Source organism: Helicoverpa zea, chromosome 31 (assembly GCF_022581195.2).
Source record: "Helicoverpa zea isolate HzStark_Cry1AcR chromosome 31, ilHelZeax1.1, whole genome shotgun sequence".
NCBI classification, from domain to species: domain Eukaryota; kingdom Metazoa; phylum Arthropoda; class Insecta; order Lepidoptera; family Noctuidae; genus Helicoverpa; species Helicoverpa zea.
In genome coordinates, this window is record NC_061482.1 from 2,199,777 (window position 1) to 2,215,483 (window position 15,707).

The 15,707-nt window shown below is 34.6% G+C and overlaps 1 protein-coding gene across 1 annotated transcript in view; it reads right to left on the minus strand.

Moving 5' to 3' along the window:
* The window catches only part of LOC124644741, a 112,311-nt gene that overhangs the window by 58,966 nt on the left and 37,638 nt on the right, over positions 1 to 15,707 (minus strand). The window contains exon 8 of the mRNA XM_047184235.1: positions 15,605 to 15,638. Coding sequence (XP_047040191.1) covers positions 15,605 to 15,638 — 34 coding nt within the window. The remainder of the gene's footprint in view (positions 1 to 15,604; positions 15,639 to 15,707) is intronic.

Consider the following 15,707-nt stretch of genomic DNA (forward strand, 5'->3'; position numbering starts at 1 on the left):
TTCATACAGGAATTTTGTCTTCTTCCTTGTTAAAAGTAGGCCTCCTAGGCTTTCTAATCTATGTAAGCCTTCCTCTATAAATGAAATAATTATTCAAATCGGACCAGTCATACCTGAGATTACCGCGGTAAAGTGAACAAACTCTTCAGTTTTAAAATTAGTGTGTAAGTTGTTCGTAATATACTTGTATACTTCGATCCATAATGTCAAAGATTCTTTACTCTATCTAAACGCACTTAACGACGGTCAATTTCATAAAAGAAAGTGTCATCGTGCGAAATTATATAAAATTCTTCGAAACCTTTTATTAAATTCTATCCTTATTCACGTCTGCGCGGAAGTTTCGAAAATCTAACTTAAGAAGATCCGAGTTTCTTTGTAAAACTCTACCTAAGTAGGTAATAATATTGTTTGTAAGTAAGACATGAGGGGATATTTTCAATGACTATGTTACGACAAATGACTCGCTAAGGACAAGGAGATAAAAGGTCAACTACTATAGTTGCAAACAGAAAAATATAATAAACAAAACGAGCAGGTATTTTATAATAGAATTGGCATGTTCAGCGGTAAGACATTATCATTAGAACACGAATTATTCGAAGCTAACCAAGGCTACTGTAGACAATAAAATCAAAATAAGCTATTTAAGAGGGGATCACGAACACAAACCCTGTATGAAAATAAATATTTACACTCCGTTCCACCCTTACTTTAATATTATCAAATCGAAAGTAGCTCTGCCTGACTGTCGCATTTTAATACCAGATATACCTATTGTTCCTATTGAATTGAAATTGGTACAGAAATAGTGTCAAGTCTGAGTCCTAGGCATTTTTTGATAGGAAGTGTTTCTCCGGGGCGTGGGTGAACCCTCAAATAAAGCAGTTTAAATATTTGAAACCGATTCTAATCTTTCAAATCCAGGGATTAAGTAAACCGTGACGCGGCGGGATTACTGTTACTGGAAGATTGATTTAGAACTTTAATTAAATCGTTACATCGTGATAGGGTCAGGCCATCGTCGCTATGGATAGCGGTGAACAAACATTGACTGAGGATGATGAATATCCTAATTTATTCTATTTATTTATTTTCAAGCATATAATTTACATTTTTAAATATTAAATATAACAATAAAAAACATTTACAAATATAAAAAATAGGTTATGATGAATATTATTATTATATTACATCATCTGCCTCGTCTTTTCCCGCTTATATTGGGGTCGGCTTCCAGTCTAACTGGACGCAGCTAAGTACCAGTTTACAAGGAGCGACTGCCTATCTGACCTCCCAAGAACCGATTTATATATTTTTTCGCCGTTGGGAAGCTAAACACTGTCCCCGGGTGGCATTAGCTTTATTTTAATCTGGTATTTATATCGGTACAGTACCGTGAAGACATCAAAATAACTTAATGGCTACTTTTTTCCTGGTTCCCATCTAGCGTGTGAAACCGCTGGCCTGAAGACAGCAAATTATCATCTTAATACGAAGATTTAGATAGAGAGGGGTAAGCCCCTCTCTATCTAAAGCTTATCTGGCATGGCGACCCATCGCGATATCACAGTTTAGGAGCACAAAACCATCTTGGGTTTTTTTTTCATTTGTTCTTATCTGGTTACTCACCAAACCAGTTTTCTTGAAAGGTGAAAGTTTACAAATAACCGACAACGGGTGAATATGGCAAGTCTCAAAAATATTGGAACCCCTTTTGGCAGTATAAATAAAAAATCGGTAAAAAAACTTTTAAGTTAAACGGTTTTATATCTTATGTGCACTGAAAAATAAAAAATAAAAAAAACAGTTACTTACCTATAAACCTACGTAGGTGGTCCCGGTCATATTAGACTAAAATAAAAACGTGGGGCCCATTCCGTAACTATTGCTGTAATACTTTCTTCTAGCTAGCTAGATAGGTGTGGATTGCATCGACTTACTATAATCATAACTGGAGATTTTGACAATCAATTATCAGCCGTAGCGGCTTCATCAGCGAACGCCGAGCTCACGATCTACCAAAGTATAAAGATATGCTTTGCCATAAGTAGGATTTCAGAGGGCCCCACGTTTTTATTTTAGTCTAATATGACCGGGACCACCTACGTAGGTTTATAGGTAAGTAACTGTTTTTTTTATTTTTTATTTTTCAGTGCACATAAGATATAAAACCGTTTAACTTAAAAGTTTTTTTACCGATTTTTTATTATCTAGTTTTTAGTATTTAATGAAAATGCCTACCGAATATTCTTCATTCTATACATGGGTCAGCAGCGGTGAGGGAGTGCTAGACTCTTACTGACTAAAAACCGTTGTTTTTCGTCGTAGGCCTTTTATGTACCACGACCACGGTAACTCTTTAGGACAATCCCGCAGCCCAGGCAGGCCTTGGCCCTGTTGGGCCCCGTTGGGGTTGCTGACAGTATTCTACTCGAGTAGCCCTTTCATTTGATACCCATATTGAGGGGGTTGTGGAAAAATATGTAATCCGCCATTTTGTACCGGCGGCCATCTTGGATTTACAATGTTATTGATATTACTATATTGTATTGTCATCGGAATTAAAGGTGTGTACCAAATTTCAGATCAATCTGACAACAGGAAGGCACTGAAATTTTAATTTCTAAATTTGACCCAAGAATGAATAAATAATAAATAAAACAAACGGGGTGAGCTAAATAAAACCGTTTAAAAAGTGTGCGTGTCACAAATGTGCGTGGCTTAAGACTGGGAAACACAAACTGTATTTTATTTAATACTATCTGTTTACCCGCGGTTTCACCCGTGAGGACTACTGGAATAAAATATAGCGTAAATCACTCACAGATAATGTCGCATTCCAATTACGAAATCATTTCTAAAATCGGTCCTGCAGTTTTGAGTTTATCCATTACAAAGAAACAAAGTAAAATACAAATTCCTCTTTATAATACTAGAGTAGAAAAGTTTTCTAAATATTATAGAAGATCTCTATAAATTGACACAAAAATATAGTTTCGCCATTCCACGTGGTACAATCAAGAAGATACGTTTGCTTACGAAACTCAATGATAAGTGGTTATCACGGGATCGTTTTAAAATATCCAAAGCGTATTACGAAATAAAAGATAACAAATCTTTACCATCCTTAGGCAGTTGGGTAAAACTTGTAAATGTAACACTGTAACAGTATTTGTTATCGTCCCACTGCTGGGCACAGGCCTCCTCTCACACGGAGAAGGATTGAGCATTAATCACCACGCTTGCTCAATGCGGGTTGGTGATTTCAGACTTTATAGTCCAGGTTTCCTAAAGATGTTTTCCTTCACCTTTTTATCAGCCATTGGTGTCCAAGTTATTCTTAGAAAAACTTGTACCTACTTATCTATTTGAAAATTCAGCCAGTTATGTTTAGCAACAGCCTTGCTTTTGTAAAATGTTAATTTTTGCGATTGTTCGTAACGATTTAAGAAACAACGATGGGCATAATTAAGACTTTGATTATACGAAATAGATACCTATTACATTTATTTTGAAACTAACTGATCCTCTTGTTCAATCTGCGTCTCGAGAGAACTAGGTACATACTTTGTGCACCCGTACAAAAATTACCCATGTCCTTTTCAGGGTCCAGATTGACAATTACTTTATTACAATTAAAGCGGTTCAGTACTTTTCGCGTGAAAGGGCGGCAGACAGAGATATTTGAGCATTTGCATTATTAGTACGGGATAAGTAAGTATTACAAATTAAAACCGACTTGAAATACGATGAAACTGAAAACTCATTTCACATTCTTGGCAATGGGGCGTACTCAAAGACGCTGTTTTACAAAAAGAAGTAAAGGGAAACAGGGTCGTAATGAAGTTAATAATATTTTTTCAATTTCCTAGAAATACCACGGAAAGGAATTGCATTAACTATCAAGTAAGACGAATAAACCAAGATAACGGTGCTTACTTATGTGTATTTCAATAGAACATTTTTATATGTGGTGCAAGCAATAGTTTAAGCTGACATATAAAAACTGACACCTGCTATATAAGCTATTACGCAACTCGCACTTTGCATAGAAAAACTTTATATTATCTGTACCTACTAATATAATAAAGCAGAAACATTTTTGTTTGAGCTCTGGAACTACTGAATCGATGTGAAAAAATTCTTTCACTGTTAGGAAGCTACACTTTTCCCCAATAACATAGGCTGTATTTTGCGGTCGCGGGTCGCGGGTGAAACCGCATGAAGCGCTAGTATTTAGTATGTGTACTTATTACGTGGCTTCCGATCTAAATACCTAATTAAAAGTACAGCGTGACAAATCAATGTTTATTCATTTCGTACTGAATTCGCCCTCACATTTGACCCATATAAAAATGCAGAAAGGAAAACCCAAAATAATTTCTTCAGAACTTGGTTATTTGATTATAAATCATCGCGTCAGCTGACAGAAAAATAAATAATCTCTTTGGAAATCTGTTTTTGCGGTACTTAGTGGATAATTTGTTTTCGTTTATGAGTGGTTATTTTACTGTTTCAAAGGCGAGATCAAACGGTGTAAAACTGATATATTTTTAACCATTACTTTATACATTTATGTAGGTATACCAAGTTTATTTCTTGGATCCTGTCTGGATGCCTTAATCTCAGGTATTAGCTTAGCACTTCAGGACTGTTATAGGCTATTTAGCATCACTTAATAATCATTTAAGGCAGAAAAAACGGAATAAAAGTTAGGAAGAACGTAAAGCGAAAACGAAATATTTTAAGTAACTAGACGATGAGAGGAGTCGGGATGAAGCCGAAACATCTAACTACGTATAAACAAAAATGAAATATTGCCTTCTCAACGCCCTTCATTACATAAACTTTTTGGTTATTCAGAATATCGATAAATATTTTCTTTATCGATAGGTTATTTTAAGAAGATTTTGGGCCATTTATCCTTAACCTTCCTACACTTTCTAGTTCTAAATAGTATGTTAGATAGTCTTAGTTTCGCAAGAGTTATCAAATAAATAAAACTTCATTGTATTACAAATAATATTCTACTAGTTACCTACAATGTTTGTTAACTACGTATTGCTGATGGCCATGATTTTATACGAGTTCAATGTTATATATTTAATTATTTATAACATGCAGTTTTGTATAAATAAGTGGTCGTTCCGAATCTAAACACGCATTTCTGACATACCTCGTTTTAAAATGTAATTAAGTTTACACATATTACAGTGGATATTTTGACCAATGCAGACAAATGTCTCATATCTTTCCTTATTTTCTTTCGTTTGATGGTCAAGTTCATAAAAAGGAACAACTAGGCAGAAACTTTGAAAGGTAGAAACTTTGTCACTAGTTCCTTTTTTTACTTTATAAAAATAGCATATTGTTATGACGTTTTTATGTGTTTTTCTGTAGTTAATGCTCAATAGTCAGTAAGAAACCTTTGATACCAATTAAAAAAAAAAAACATTAATCTTAAGTGACTTTGAAATGTACGCATAATGTAAGCCTTGTTTGAGAAGCGAATTATCAAAGTGTGTCTAAAAGTAGGTATTTATGTAATCTAGCTACTGATATTATGACTTTACAAACATCGCGGTTACCTGTTATATGGAAATGTGTTTATCTAGCAAAGCCGTCCTTAAGATATAGGCGGAGGGTGCTGATATCGTGTTTGCGGACTTTTGGGGAAGTGGGAGTTAATTTTTGGCGGTTGTTACGGACCTGTTACACAGCTAAACAATGTTGTTTACTTGGTGTCGCAATGCGCCACACACGGCCAACCAGTAGTACGAGCGGAGACCATGTGCCACTACAGAAAACGTAAACACTACGCCGTGCACCGGCTGCGCCGAGATCTGATCAAATAAACACTACACAACCTAGTAACCACATCCGCACCGTTCATGGACGATTTAACACAAAGTGCCGCTCATGTGCATCGTAAATAAATATTCACAGTTCATTGTATCGTTATTATTATCGAGTTTGGGTCGCGCGCGACACGTCACTCGCTCGCGACAGACGTGGGAACACTAACTTAGTGAAATAAAATAAGCTACCAAAGAGAGTGGGAACGAGAGGGCGTTAGAGAAGACGCGCGGTGTTGGGCTCGGAGGCGCACCGCGTGGTGAGCACGCGACCGGCCAGCACTCCGCGCTGATCCACCTAGCCGGCGCATCATGCACTGGCCTTGGTCTGCCCGCCGCTGATGTCACTTGGGCCTACCACTTTATAGTCTTATTACACTAGTTTACAAAATCAAACTTTTTGCCTGTTGCCGTGGATTTAATGGCTGGTAACATTCACTTATGTTTAGTTTTTATTAATTACACCCGCAAAAATTTTTTTGTAGCTCGACTTTACTTGTTATTGACTTTCTCTTTTCTGAACCTTTTTCAGTCGCTGAAGTACGTATTTTATTGTAATTATACAAATATGTGAAGTTTTTACAACACGAGTAGTTCAAGGAGGCGGTGTTTGAACAATCCAAACCATGTTTGTTACTTACGTGGAGAATATGTGTTTGAGAAGAGTAGAAATGTCACCAGAGACGCTTAAAAATACTTATTTTTTATATTTTGGAATGTTGTTAGATAAAAATGACAAATCTTGGGCTCCTGATTGTGTTTGTAAATCGTGCGTTGAATATTTAAGATTATGGAAAAGTGGTAAAAGAAGTACTTTTCAACTTAAAACACCAACTATTTGGAAAGAATCGAAAAATCATCTCGACGACTCTTACTTTTGTAGCGTGAACATAAACAGCTTAAACACCAAAAATCGAGCTAAATGGCAAAACCGAAGTAGAACATGTGTTTAGCGACCAGTGCAGCATTCACCTGAACTTTCAGAGAATAAAAATTATATTGAATTTTGAAAAATTATAATGAAAATTATGTTGAACTTGTCGAAGACCTGCTTTTACAAATAAGAGGTATGGGATGCAATTTGAGCATAAACTCACTTCCTCTTCAGTCATCTGGACAGATTTTCCAGAAAATTTAGGAGATATGAGCGAAGAGCAGGGGAGAACGTATGCATCAAGATTAACGTGTCATGGAAGAACGTTATCAGGGTTTCTGGGATGTAAATATGATGTCTGACTATTGCTGGTCTCTGATACGCCATTTCCCAAAGTCTACACATAAGAGAAGAGCTTTAAAGCCAAGTTTTTTGGAACTTAACAATTAATATAATTTTTAACAAATATTCTTTAAGGTAAATCCACGTTTTTTCTCTTTAAACCGCACTTAGCTGAATCTCAAAAACTAGAGCTGATAAAAAAAAACTACTAATAGTTTTAAATATGGTTAAATATGAGTAGTCAACAACAGCTTAAAAAATCCCGGCAACAAATGTACTGTAAACTAGTGTTATCAATTTAACTGTAGGTACGATAACTGGCCACTTCGTGACCATGCTCCACCGCGATACAATATTTAGTAATACTCCGCTTGTGCTATACTGTTCATAAATGTTTAGTTCTCACGCTAAGTTCCGGTTGAAGAGTAGACATGGGAAAAACATATCATTGAAAAGAAAAGATTGATATATATCTTTTGATCACTGGGATATGTATCACTCTTTTGTATCTCTATATCCTTTCGAATCCGCGAGTGACATTGTACTGTTGCTCAGAGTGACTCGCTTCGTTCAATTCAATCCAATGTATCACTAAATCAGTACGAACTAAGAGTGATAGATTCGTTTAGGATAGATAGATTCGTATATCAGTTTATAATATTTTTAAGTTTATTTTTTTTTTCATTTTAAATTTAAGTTTACGATTTATGTAATTGGCTGTTAAAGCCGTGTAAATCGAATAAATAAATAAAAATAATGGTCAAACACTTATTCTCGGTATCGAGAAAGTGAGACAGAACATTCTAAGTAGGGAAGTGCGAAAGAGATGTCTGGACTTTCCGATGAGAAACCGTGACGCCAGCCGCTCAACGCTATGTGTGCGAGTGCAACACAGATACAAACGGACGACGGATTGAATGAGTTGTTAAAGATACACTGATACATTCGGATTTGAACTGATACAAAGAGTGAGTGATAAGAACGGAAAGATACATATCTTTTTTATCTATCACTCCTGAGTTACCCATCTCTATTGAAGAGTGTGTTTAATTGCAGCACACTTGAGTATGTTTAACCTTGTCTGCACAGCTTTGATTAAGGCTCTTGTTTGTCAATTTGAATTGAGTACACAAGTCTCGGAATGGAAAAACTTTAATGTAGTTTGTGCAGGATGTTTTTCTGCTAAGATATAAAGTTACGTAGTGTGGTTTGTATTTAATCAGTAGTTCTTGGACATACACGAGTCTGCCACTGACCTAATAAAATGTAGACTGTACAGTATGACTCAGGGTGTAGGAATAAAAGTGAGAAGTAAATCTCGAGTTGTCGCGGAAATACGTAGGTACGTGTGTTGATGCCATGTCGCCCTATCATATAAACAACTCGTAAAGGTCGCCGATGAAGATAGATTACATTGCCCTTTAAAACCGGACTGACCTTAAATAAACTTATTGGAAGTTATTTATGATTTTTGCCTAAGGTAAATATAATGTTGCCTTTATAGGTGTAGAAATACATATTGACATATAAACATGTGTGCCTAATCTAGGTATGGCTATATGATGGTCTTGGTTAACCCACTTTTTGGAAGATTTTCGTAAGAATAGCCCTATAGAGCATTATTCCTCTTTCTTATAGATACTGTTTATTTTTTTACGAGCATGTACCTAGTTCCGATATCAGTGGAGCAAAACGACCTTGATCTTTCTGATATGGTCACTGGCAATACACATAAAGAAAAGTATGACATCATAGTAGGTAATAAAAAATCTTCGCGATAGCAACATCGTCGGAAGAAATGAAATGAATCATCTAGTTACTAAGGTCTTGGTGTCTGACCTCTTTGCATAAACTGGGACGAATAGAAAATTGCGCAATAAGGTTAGGAATTCCAGTAAATAAATACTGCTTAAATTCAATTCGAAAATTCTTTTACTTACTGTTCTGTTCTTAAAAGAAAAACATAAACTTGGAATCGATCAAATATTTATAACAAAAAATAACTATCCTGATTATAATGGGCATGCTCATTTGTACATAACTAAAATAAAAACAAAGGAACGGAGACGAATATAGCCCCTCCTATTTCTGGTCAGTTAAAAATATAACTTAAAGGTACAAATAGCAGTCATGTGTGTGTCACCTGTGAGCAAATGACCTCTAAATATTATCACAAACATTGGACGGAATCAAACCGGACTGTCCGAGACCTTTATTGAATTCTGACACATGATAACGATGACAAAATCGTTATTATACGAGTTAAAATATTATTATTACAAATTAAAATATTATCACCAAAAATCGTAATTGTAAATCGGAATTTATTATGATCATTTATCATTAGTCTTTAAAGGGAAACGGAGCTCCAAAAGACAATCAGAAAACTGAAAATTTTTACGCCCGATTATACTCGAGGATAGTCTTAGCTTAGCTTCTTAACAGTGAAAATTTTTTTCAAATCGGTTCAGGAGTTTTGAAGCCTTTTAGGGTACAAACAAACAAACAGAAAAACGTTTCTCTTTATTATATTAGTACCTATCGAAGTACAGATAGTGTAGATGGATTTAGCTACTGCTGGTGTCCGCGTAACTTTAAGGCGCTCATATCATATTGGCTCATTTTACACAATGTTTCATTCCATGGAAATTGTTAGCTACTATTTTATTCCCACGGGAACGAAGCGGATATTATTGTACTCGAGCACAAAGAATCTCTTGTTCCTATAATATAAAGTCTTGACTGAAAAGTAGGTCTCATTTTCAGGATTGATTAGAATAGTAGAAGACAGCCAGTTTGTCTTAGCTTAGTATGGGCATGTGATAAGATGGGATGAAACCAGTGTTGCCAACTTAGCTACTTTATAGCCAGATTTAGCAACTTTTTGATGTCAGACAGCTACAATTTTTTTAAACTTGTAGCTAAACTTTTTAGCTACTTTTTCTAGCAACTATTGATTATGATCTCGGATTATGATATATTTTTGTAAAAAAAATAAAAACAAAGTTATGGTAGTGGCATCCCCGACAAACAAAATTAGTATTAGCAATATACGATACGACTCACTTAAATCGGTGCGGAATAACTTTGGGGATTCCCTCTTTTGAGTGGTTTTGGCTTGTGAAGATTCCAGCTAAAATGGGTACTATGGAAAAATATTCCAAATCAAGCGCAGCTGAACCTTCTACATCTTCTTCTCATACATAATTAAGCAAAAGATTGTCTTCTTTTATTTGTTAATTAGGTATTCACAGTATTAAAGTTAAGTTGATTAAAGTTTATAGCTGATTTGTTAACTGCAGTGTTTTATTTCTTTAGTATTTTATTATTTCGGAATTCAGCTACTTCTAGCTAGTTTTTAGGGAGAAAAAAATACTCAATATAGCAACTTTCTCTTAAACTCCTAGCTACAAGCCTTTAGTAGCTGTTGGCAACACTGGATGAAACACGAATTTTCAATATTTCATAAAAGCCTGAAAAGAGACTATACAATATACTAATATAATAAAAAGGAAGTATTTTTTTGTTTGTCTCTATCCTAAAGATACGTATTTACTGAACAGATTAAAAAATTATTTCACTGTTGGAAAGCTACCTTATTTCGTCACTGTAAGCACATGGTATATACGAACAAGTGTACATAAACTACTAGAACTTAACTCATTCAATATGCTGACCACACTTGGTTTTGCGTGAGACAAACAAAAAAAATATTGCGAAGTTTTCAAGTATTAAATAGCAATTTCCGATACAAATAGATAAGTGTTTTCTTATATTTTTTAAATAATCAATGTTGAATTTGAAGGTTACATATAATTTTGATTTGTCATGTATCTACGTAATACTACGTATTCAATGGATTATACGGATTAGCAAAAAGAAACACGGAGAAGTGCGTGTGGAACAACGTTCTATGTAAGGTTTCATTGCATAACTATTTATAGTAGGCACTAACTATTGTAACTTATTTCAATTGAAATAAATTGATTTATACTACACATACTGTATAATCAATTTGGATCAAAATCACGTGGCTTTACCTTGGGAACTACTTTCAGCACCCGGTTAAAAATAAGCCTATATTCTTTTCCGATTCCTGATTATCTACATACCAAACTTTAAAATCGGAAAATCGTCTATATCGACAATCGGTTCAGAAGTTTTGGCGTGAAAACGACAGACAGACAGGGTTAGTTTCGCATTTAATAAATAAGGATTATAATTATTGCACCTCTGCTAAGAAAGTGACATACATGTGCCTTACGCGTACATAGTGCCACTCACACATAATAGTATTTGATTTGTAACATGTTTGGACTTTAAAAGAAACTATGACCCTTGAGTTTGTTTCGGCGTTTCTTCTCAGGTATCAGTCAGTTAGGAAATGTCGACCCCAGCGTTCTTAAAATGACGTGTAAAAGGTAACGTGACGTGATGTAATGTCCAACTTGCAAAATAAGCGATTTCATTTCATTTCACATGGCAACTTCCTAATAAACATAATTATTATGCCGTCTTCATTAGATAACAAAAGTACTCGAATAAACTGAAGTTCAGTAGAAATTGTAGCATTTGCGAAATGTTATATCAATCTTGCAATTCTCAGTAAGCTTACATTAGTTAACAAGTAGTTACAAGATAGTGCACTCGTCAGCTTTGTAGACACTTACGGCCAGTTTTTTCATCAAAAGTTAAAGTTAAAGTAATGTCTAAAGTTAAAGTAACGGTCAAATTCGTTTTTTCAAGGCTAAAGTGACAGCAAAATTCATAGAAAATTTGAATTTAACCGTTACTTTAACTTTAGACATTACTTTGACTTTTACTTTGGCTTTAACTTTTGATGAAGAAACTGGCTGTTAGGAAAACTTAGATATTTGAGCTCAAATACTTCACAAACTAACCAAACTGTTGAAAAATTTAAAAATGTGATAACATAAAGATACCATGTTATTTTTGATGAAATTCTGGATATATTTTATGCAGATTGTCATATGCAATAATATGCGGCAGTTTCTTAAGGATATTTGTATGTCAACATATAACGAAAAAATTGGGTGTGTATGTTCTACTATAACGCAAAATTGATAAAATGAATTCTGATGATACTTAGCAAAAATAAAGCTTATATAACATGCTAACATATAGGCTAGTTTTTATCCATGTGCTGGAAACAGTTCCCCCGGCAGCCGGTAAAACCTACAACCAGGAAACAGCTAGTGTTGAATAATTTCCATTTCTACTTTTTATTTCCATTTCTATTTCCGGTTCGTCCTCATAAGCCTCATTTCCAATTCATCAATTATTTGAAATCTATTATTGAATCAGTGAAAATATTCGTGATTTTTAACATTAAGCCTATCTTGCCTCTCGCCTGCCTATATTGGATAGCATATTTGCATAATACTCTAAACTTTGGCAAAGATAGCGTAACGAAAAACCTCTGAAATAGGCTTTTTCTTTGAGATGAAAAATTATGAATGTTCATTTAGAACACCTTATAAAACATTGATTTAATAAAATTGTAGTCTTGTAGAAGTTTTCCACTTTTTGCTCAACTTATGCATTTATGTCTGAGAAACTTTACGTTGTTACCTCATCTGACTCTGCTTATACAAAATTAATGAAAACCCTCGAATCTATAAATGGAGATAACATAAAACTTTTTTGTAAACAATAAGACTAACAAGGTAATATTTACATAAAATATAACCCAATGAACTGACTTGAACGGTTTCAATCCAGGAAAATGTCTCTACAAAAACATTGCATAATATACAACAAACCACACGATATAAAGTGTGTTGGCTTTATTTAAATTATTATTACAACTAATCTAAACTAACATAGCAAACCGAAAACATTTTTTTGTCTGTTTACCTAAGGGCTCCGAAACTACTGAATCGATTAAAAAAAAGTCTATCATTGTTGGAAAACTACAGTCTTCCCGAGTAACGTAGGCTATATTTTATACCTGTACGTGCAGTAGTTACCAAGGGACGCGTGTAAATAATTGACATAATTATTGACTTATTAAAGGTGAAGGAAAACATTTTGAGAAAGCCAGTAAGTCCTATAAGTATAAAATTTCCAAACCACATTGAGTAAGCGTGGTGATTAACGCTCAATCTTTCTCTATGTGAAAGGAGGCCTGCTTCTAACAGTGGAACGACAAAAAGACTGATGATATAATAATAATAATTGACAAAGCAGGAAAAATATTAATGGATATAGATAAAGTGTCTAAACAACGATATTTGTTTGTTTGTTTAACAACAACCTATAAAGATGTGTTTACAAATATTTTCCTCGATTCGTCGCATATATCGAGTGTCTGATTACAAGTGAACGTGTATGTACATTCCTTCTATCTCCTCTAGGCTGAAACAGATTCATGAAATACACGAGAATTGGCAAAGTTGGAAAATAACTTCGTAGTTCATACTTAGAGATATTGAGAATCCCGTTAAAATGTTAAAAAGCATTGGTAATCAAAAAATTTACAATAGAACAAAATATTCTGTACTAGCTCGTGCCAGCGGTTTGACCCGCATCCCGAGGGAACTTCTGCACGAACTCATACAAATTGGATATTTAAGACTGACATAATTTTTCCAATCGGACCTGTAGTTCCTGATATTATTACATTCTAGCAAGCAAACAAAGTATTCAGCTTTATAATATTGATAAGACGGTCTCATTGCTAATAGCAATTTTTTCAGTCAATCTTTGGAACAAAGAATCAACGTGTTAGTTTACCATTTTGGACATATAATAATAGGCATGTTTGTATATTTTTTACCTTATTTACATAGATAAGTAGGCATATATTCAACGTAATATGTATTAATGATAAACAGTATCCGTTCTCGCCATAAAAACAATGTGCAAATAAGTTACGAACCACGTGACTGATGGTTGCTATGCGGAAGATATAGTATGTACCTATTATTTACTTCTATTTTGTACACACTTACGACTGAGCACCTAGCTACATGTAATTAATACTATACTATAACTAGCCCCGGCTGTGACTGGGTAAAATTAATTTAAAACATATCCACCACGACCTCGCGAGCCTTTTCCCAACTATGGTGTCGGCTACCAGTCTTACCAGATCCAGCTGAGTGCCAGTGTTTTGCAAGGGGCGCCTGTCTAACCTCCTCAACCCTGTTACCTGGGCAACCCGGTTGTCAGCCTTACTGGTTTCTGACTAGTTGTAACGTCTGCCAAAGACGTTCAATGACAGCCGGAACCTAAGGTTTGACGTGCTCTCGGAAACACAGTCATTGATATCCAAGATATACCTAGAACTAAATCTTCATCATGCATCCTCAGTCTGCCGATGAATACCGTAAGAAAATCTGTTTATGAATGTATCGCGTACAAACAAAAGCCGAAGGCAGGCATGATACTTTCAAGTATGACGATTGATACATGGTCAAAACGGTCAAACTAATACGCAAATAGCTATTTGTTTCGTTGCAAAAGAGTGTTTCCTATATTAATATTTGTACCAATAAAAATGCATTAATAGAGTAGGTAAAAGTTATTTTCTTCATTTTCATTTTTCTGTACCAGTCAAGTCTTTGAAAGTCCGTAAGACGCTTAGAAACGCTTTTTAAAAAACCTTAAAAAGGACGTCTTTATGTTGTATTTCATTCAGATTCGTTACTTTTGAACTTTTCAAGATTTTTTGTAAAATGAGGTGCATGGAAAAGCCTTAAAATTGCACGGCAGAAATATTTTCAGAAAATAATATTTTCCGCGATGCTGGTCGAAGCCCTCTTTTGATAACATTTATATTTTGAATTTAATGTGCTCAGTCGCCTTATGAAGCATCGAAAACTCCTTTGCAGAAAGCTAACAGTTTTATATAAGAAATTTTTAGTCGTAGCCGTTTACTTAGACGTTACATTGATTAAGCAGAACCATAAAAATATGACCTATGTAGAATATTCAATAACAAAGCCGTATGCAGTATTCAGTGCACGAATTATCTTACGCTAATTTCCCAAAGGCTGCTCAATTCGTTGAAAATGTATTGTTGTGAATACACAACGCATTTTTCGGATCGGTAGCAGATATCACCGCGATCAAACCTTTCAAGTTCTGATGACATTTCTCTTTGTTAAAAATGACAACATATTTTTATAATAGGAGTAAATCGAGAGGAGGAACTAACAATGGGCCTATTTTTATGTGTGGTCTATTTTCATGTGGTATATTTCACGGAAAACGTGATATTGGAACCCTAATAACCTCTTTACCTACTATATTAAAACTTCTTATTTTTGTGAATAAACCTACAAACCATATTTCCAATACAATCTATACATCTTAGTGCAATTATGATTCGCTGTTCAGGATTTAATGCGAAAAATCCGCAAGAAATTATGATTTTGACTTGGGGGGAAAACGTTGTTGCCTACAGTGTAATTAAAAAATATCTCAACATATTACTTTTAGAACAAATATAAAATAGTTTAAAAAATAAATTAAAGCATGATGATGAGAAAAAAAAGCGACTTACCTGCTGCATATTGTTGATGCTGAGCTATCACCCTCTGAAAAGAAAAAAATTAAACAAATTATAGAAAAACTAAAAACAAAGCAGAGAACAAATAAAAACAAAA